The 5,790-nt window shown below is 61.5% G+C and overlaps 1 protein-coding gene across 1 annotated transcript in view; it reads left to right on the top strand.

The window, feature by feature from the left end:
- The window catches only part of CACTIN (cactin, spliceosome C complex subunit), a 10,504-nt gene extending 5,047 nt beyond the window's left edge, over positions 1–5,457 (top strand). The window contains exons 2-11 of the mRNA XM_035892991.1: positions 432–913; positions 1,466–1,561; positions 2,177–2,322; positions 2,404–2,566; positions 2,658–2,775; positions 3,028–3,220; positions 3,558–3,680; positions 3,846–4,114; positions 4,587–5,018; positions 5,432–5,457. Of these exons, the coding sequence (XP_035748884.1) occupies positions 432–913; positions 1,466–1,561; positions 2,177–2,322; positions 2,404–2,566; positions 2,658–2,775; positions 3,028–3,220; positions 3,558–3,680; positions 3,846–4,114; positions 4,587–5,018; positions 5,432–5,457 (2,048 nt within the window). The remainder of the gene's footprint in view (positions 1–431; positions 914–1,465; positions 1,562–2,176; positions 2,323–2,403; positions 2,567–2,657; positions 2,776–3,027; positions 3,221–3,557; positions 3,681–3,845; positions 4,115–4,586; positions 5,019–5,431) is intronic.
- The last annotated feature ends 333 nt before the right edge of the window (positions 5,458–5,790 follow it).

Raw genomic sequence — 5,790 nt, 5'->3', positions numbered from 1 at the left:
CCTCATCGCTGCCTACAACTGCCTGAGAGGAGGCTGTAGCGAGGTGGGGGTCAGCCTCTTCTCCCTGGTAACAGATGATGGGACGAGGGGGAATGGTTTGAAGCTGCGCCAGGGCAGGGTTAGGCTAGATATTAGGAAAAACTTCTTCACCGAAAGGGCTGTCAGGCTCTGGAATGGGCTGCCCAGGGCGGTGGTCAAGTCCTCATCCCTGGAGGTATTTAAAAGGGTGGATGAGGTGCTTAGGGACATGGTTTAGTGGTGGGATGGCAGGGTTAGGTTAAAGGTTGGACTCGATGATCTCAAAGGTCTTTTCCAACCAAAGTGATTCTATGAAAGTGCGTTTGAGCTTTGCCTGCTCCGCTCCGGAGCGACACGGAGCTGTAACCATCTCCCAACTGAAACACAACTTTGTTGTCCATCCCCCCCCAGCTCTGACTCTAGCGATGAGAGACAGAAATGGAGTAAGAAGAAAAGCAAAAGCAGGGACCATAAAAGCCAGAAGAAACACCGCTCACGGTCCCGGGGTCGCTCCTCCAGCTCGAGCTCGGAGCGCGAGCGAGACAAGAGGAGAGCCCGGAGCAGAGAGCGGCGGAGGAAGAGAGATGGCTCTAAGTCTTCTGTGTCCTCCGTCAGCTCCCCCTCCCCGCCGCGCTCCCGGGGCAGGGAAGAGACGGGGCAGCAGCTGAGCCTCCAGGAGCGCCTGAGGCTGAAGGAGGAGAAGAAGAAGCAGGCTGCGCTCATGAAAGCCTTGGAGACGCCCGAGGAGAAACGGGCTCGCCGGCTGGCCAAGAAGGAGGCCAAGGAGAGGAAGAAGCGGGAGAAGATGGGGTGGGGAGAGGAGTACATGGGTTACACCAACACAGACAATCCCTTTGGGGACAACAACCTGCTGGGCACCTTCATCTGGAGCAAGGTGAGCTCTGCTCCGAGTGCTGTAGGAGGCTGCTCAAAGGCAATCGTGCCCTGCGGCTGCCATGGAACAGGATGGGGGAGCCGTGGGGCGTTCGAGGGGGGACATCATTGCTTGAGGTGGGAACCCCTGTAATGCTAAAAGCAGCCACATGAGAGCAAAGCGCTTGTCTAGGCCAGCAGCTGGGTGTTTCTGACAAGCTCAGTGGGGTTTTACCCACTTCTTCCTGAAGACCAAGGTCTGTGGGCAGGGGTGCGGGATGGGGAGGTGGGTCAGGGGGCGGGAGAGGGATGCAAACCTGCTGGAAGCTGCCAGCTGAGTGCTGGGCAGTGTTTACTGGTGTGTTAGCGCTCGCCAGGTCGGGTGGCTGCACTGGGCTGAGCCTGGCTTTTGCTGAGGGGCTTTGGGAGTAGGATTTGAGGGATGTGGGGACCTTCGACAGGATCGGAGCTCACTGGAGCAGCAGAAGCAGGTGGCTGCGGTTGCATTTGCTGGCGGGTGCGGGGCTGCAGAGGTCACTGAGTTTCATGGCTTCCCTTGGCCACTCTGTTTCAGGCACTGGAAAAGAAAGGGATCAGCCACCTGGATGAGAAAGACCTGAAGGAGAGGAACAAGCGGATCCAGGAGGACAATCGCCTGGAGCTGCAGAAGGTGGGATCAGGTGTCCCCTCCCTCCTACCGTCTAACAGAGAACCCTGTGGACAGCCCAGTTCTCCCAGTCGCTCACCTCAAAGCTCCCTTGTTCTTCTCACTGGGGGTGCCCATAGGCTGTAGGATCCGGGGGGCACAGCATGCTGCCTTCGGCTGTTCCGGGTGGGAAGACTCTTCTGGTCGAGTCCCCATCCCTGGAGTTATTTAAAAGACGGGTGGACGAGGTGCTTAGGGACATGGTTTAGTAGTGGGCAGGTACGGTTGGAATCGATGATCTTAAAGGTCTTTTCCAGCCAAATGACTGTGATTCTCTTGGGGCTGACTCCAGCTCGGGAGGTGCTGAGGAGGACAAGTGCCAGGTCACGGCACTGAGGCACGCGGTTGTGCCTGTGTCCCCTGTCCTCCAAAGGGCAGGCAGCGAGCAGCAAGCATCCCAGCGCCCCTGGCCCATGCTGGCTCTTCATCCGCGTGGCTCCTGGCTCCCCGGGGAGCCTGGGGCCGATCGCAGGAGTGGAGGCAGCTCAGCGAGCAAGGTTACAGCTGCATCCTCAAACGGGTGCCCTGCGCGGGCGCCCCATGCGCAGTGGCCTCAGCGTCTCCCTCCGCCCCGGGCAGGTGAAGCAGCTGCGCCTGGAGCGGGAGCGGGAGAAGGCGATGCGTGAGCAGGAGCTGGAGATGCTGCAGCGGGAGAAAGAGGCAGAGCACTTCAAAACCTGGGAGGAGCAGGAGGACAACTTCCACCTGCAGCAGGCCAAGCTGCGGTAGGTGTGCGGCTTTGTGGGGACGGGCTCGCCAGGGAGCAGAGGGTGGCAGGCACCGCTCACTGTCCCTCTCTTGCCCAGGTCTAAGATCCGGATTCGGGATGGGAGAGCGAAACCCATTGACCTTCTGGCCAAGTACATCAGCGCGGAGGACGATGACCTGGCTGTGGAGATGCACGAGCCCTACACCTTCCTGAACGGCCTGACCGTCTCTGACATGGAGGATCTGGTGGAGGACATCCAGGTGCCAGCTCAAGGCTTCCCCCCCTCAGCTCTGCTTCCCTGCCCATGGTGCAGAGCGGGTGCCTGATGTCCTCCTTGTCTCCTGCCTGCAGGTTTACATGGAGCTGGAGCAAGGGAAGAACGTGGACTTCTGGAGGGACATGACCATCATCACAGAGGACGAGATAGCCAAGCTCCGCAAACTGGAGGCCTCTGGGAAAGGAGGACCGGGTAAGCGGGAGGGCAGAGCCTGGTGCGGGTGTCAAAGGGAGTGTGAGCGGTGGGTAGAGCAGGGCGTGGGGTCTGCCACGTACGCTCGGGCTCCAAGGGGTGCTCTGGGATCTGCTGGGTGGAGGCTGTGGGTCTGGCTGCCATCCCCTGCTGGGGCCCAGCCTCCTGCTGTCGGGCGCAGCCCAGGAGGGACTGGGTGAAGGCAGGCTGAGCGCTCGGAGGCTGACTGGCTGCCCTCGCCTGTCTGTTCAGGGGAACGTCGGGATGGCGTCAACGCCTCTGTCAGCTCAGACGTGCAGTCCGTGTTCAAGGGGAAGACGTACAACCAGCTGCAAGTGCTGTACCAGGGCATCGAGAGCAAGATCCGGGCAGGAGGACCCAACCTTGACATTGGGTACTGGGAGAGCCTGCTGCAGCAGCTGAAGGCTTACATGGCTCGGGCCAGGTGAGAGCAGGGACTGTCCCCTGGCCAGGGCATGGAAAGGGACAGCGCAGACCCTGCCATGAGCGGAGCTGGGGAGGCACAAACCCAAAGTCATTGGTGAAGGGGTTTTACACCTCCTCTGAGATGGTTGGTTCTCCCAAGAGGGGAGAAGGGCTGGACCTTCTCCAGCAGTGGTGTTTACAGTGAGGTGTCCAAGAGGGAACCGAACTGGAGGGTTATTCAGCCCCAAACTGTACGGAACCCAGCAGATTTCTGCCCGATGTGGTGTTGTGGCTCTGGGCAGTGTGGGCATGGGGTGGTTCTGCTGAGTGGGACCCGACAGCTCATCTCTTCGCAGGCTGCGAGAGCGGCACCAGGATGTGCTGCGCCAGAAGCTGTACAAGCTGAAGCAGGAGCAGGGTGTGGAGAGTGAACCACTCTTCCCCATCATCAAGCGGGAGCCGGCCTCCCCCAGCGACAGGTACGCAGCCCTTTCCTTGGGGAGCGCAGCCATCTGGGTCTCCTGTGGGGCACCCGAGACCCGAAATGCAGCCTCGTGCTCCCATCCTTCCGTAGGCAGACCTCAGGTGAGCAGAGAAGAAGGGTACCATCCCCGTCCCAGTTCTCTCTTCTCTCTTCCTTGCAGGCTGGATCCAGAGGAGAGCATTGGGGTACAGCCAGGGCCGTCCTCGGAGCCGGAGGCCGAGCAAGACGCAGAGGCCAAAGGAGAAGCAGAGGGGGAGGCCGTGCTAATGGAGGAGGACCTGATCCAGCAGAGCCTGGATGACTACGACGCGGGGAAGTACAGTCCCCGGCTGCTGGGCGCCAACGAGCTGCCCTTCGATGCCCACGTGCTGGAGGCTGAGGAGGATACGCATCGGCTGCTGCTTCTGCGCCAGCAGCTCCAGGTCACAGGTAGGAGCCCCTGCCTGGCACGGGGGGCGTGCGTGTGCTTGGGGTGCAGGGCTGGAGGGGGATGCTGCCCCCTAGAAAAGGGTGAGTAAGAGCTGGGTCTGGAGCATGCATCCAGAGCTGGCCTGACAGAGGAATGCCCCCAGCAGCGAAGGGCACTGTGGCCCAGACAGGAGCAGGGAGGTGGGGCTCAGACCACGGGGGGTCCCTGCGTCGGGTCCTTCCCACTCCCAGCTGCACCACCGAGCGGTCCGGGCTGCGGACAAGCGGGAAGGGCGCTTTGGATGAGCTTCCCAGCACAGCTCAGCCCAGCGCCCCCCTGGAGTCCGCAGGGCAGCGTGCACACCTCCGTGTCCAGCTCTGCATCCCCTGCCCGGCATCTGCTGCTCCTTCCTTCCGCACGCCGCGGCGCGGTGCCCCCGCAGCCCGGCCCAGCTGGCACTGCAGGACCTGATGTCACCTCTCCTCCCTACAGGTGATGCTACTGAGAGTGCCGATGACATCTTCTTCCGTAAGGCCAAGGAGGGCATGGGCGCGGATGAGGCGCAGTTCAGCGTGGAAATGCCCCTCACGGGCAAGGCTTATCTCTGGGCTGACAAGTACCGGCCCCGCAAGCCCCGCTTCTTCAACCGAGTGCACACGGGCTTCGAGTGGAACAAGTACAACCAGACCCACTACGACTTCGACAACCCTCCCCCCAAGATCGTGCAGGGCTACAAGTTCAACATCTTCTACCCTGACCTCATCGACAAGCGCTCGACGCCTGAGTACTTCCTGGAGGCCTGCCAGGACAACAAGGACTTCGCCATCCTGCGCTTCCACGCCGGGCCGCCCTACGAGGACATCGCCTTCAAGATTGTCAACCGGGAGTGGGAGGATTCCCACCGCCATGGCTTCCGTGGCACAGGCACTGTCCCACGGACTTCCCCAAAGCCTGGCTCAGCACTGGGCCCATTCCTGAGAGTTTTCCCTGTCCTTGCTTTTATCCTGAGGGACCCTGGGACTTTGGCAGAAATAAATAGGAGTTGTTTAAGCTGTGGTGTCCCATGCATGGGCACCCCTCTCCTGCATGTTGTCACCAACCAGTGCCACACTGGGAGGTCCCCTGCTCCTCTGGGGGCTGGGGGAGGTTGGGGGGGATGTCGTCACTCCCGCACCGCTGGGCTCTGTCACCCCATCCCCACATGCAGTCAGCCTGGATGCCGCAGCCTCTGCTCTACCTCCCCCCACGCTCCCGCTGCTGCAGACCCCCCCGCACCCATCGCCCTCCCAGCCAGACCCATTTCTGGCACTTTCTCCCCCGATATCCGCTTTCCCCAGCCTGGGAACACCACCGCCTCCCTTGACCCTTGGCTGCCGGATGAAAGGGTTCAATGGCTGCGAGGCGTCTGCCTCTGGCTGGGAGGGGGGGGTGAGATGGGCTATCACTTACGGGGTAAAAATCCGATTTCCAGAGCCTGCGGTTGCACCCCGTTCCCCAGCAGCGCTCTCCCTAGACCCTCATCGCTGAGGTGGGGGTCCCCAAGGGCCTCGAGCAATGCTCAGCAGGTTTCGGGTGCCTTGGGGAACATTTTGGGGCTGAGCTGGGACTCCTGCGTCAGCAATCGTCCCACATGGCCCCGTGCCCACCAGCTCCCGCGCCCTCGGGGTGTCCCTGCTCTGTGCTGGAGCAGGCAGGG

This window comes from Egretta garzetta, unplaced genomic scaffold (assembly GCF_000687185.1).
Source record: "Egretta garzetta isolate BGI_Z169 unplaced genomic scaffold, ASM68718v1 scaffold564, whole genome shotgun sequence".
Classification (NCBI taxonomy): Eukaryota; Metazoa; Chordata; class Aves; order Pelecaniformes; family Ardeidae; genus Egretta; species Egretta garzetta.
The sequence above is the reverse complement of the archived record's forward strand: the minus strand, read 5'-3'. Positions and strand labels throughout refer to the sequence as shown.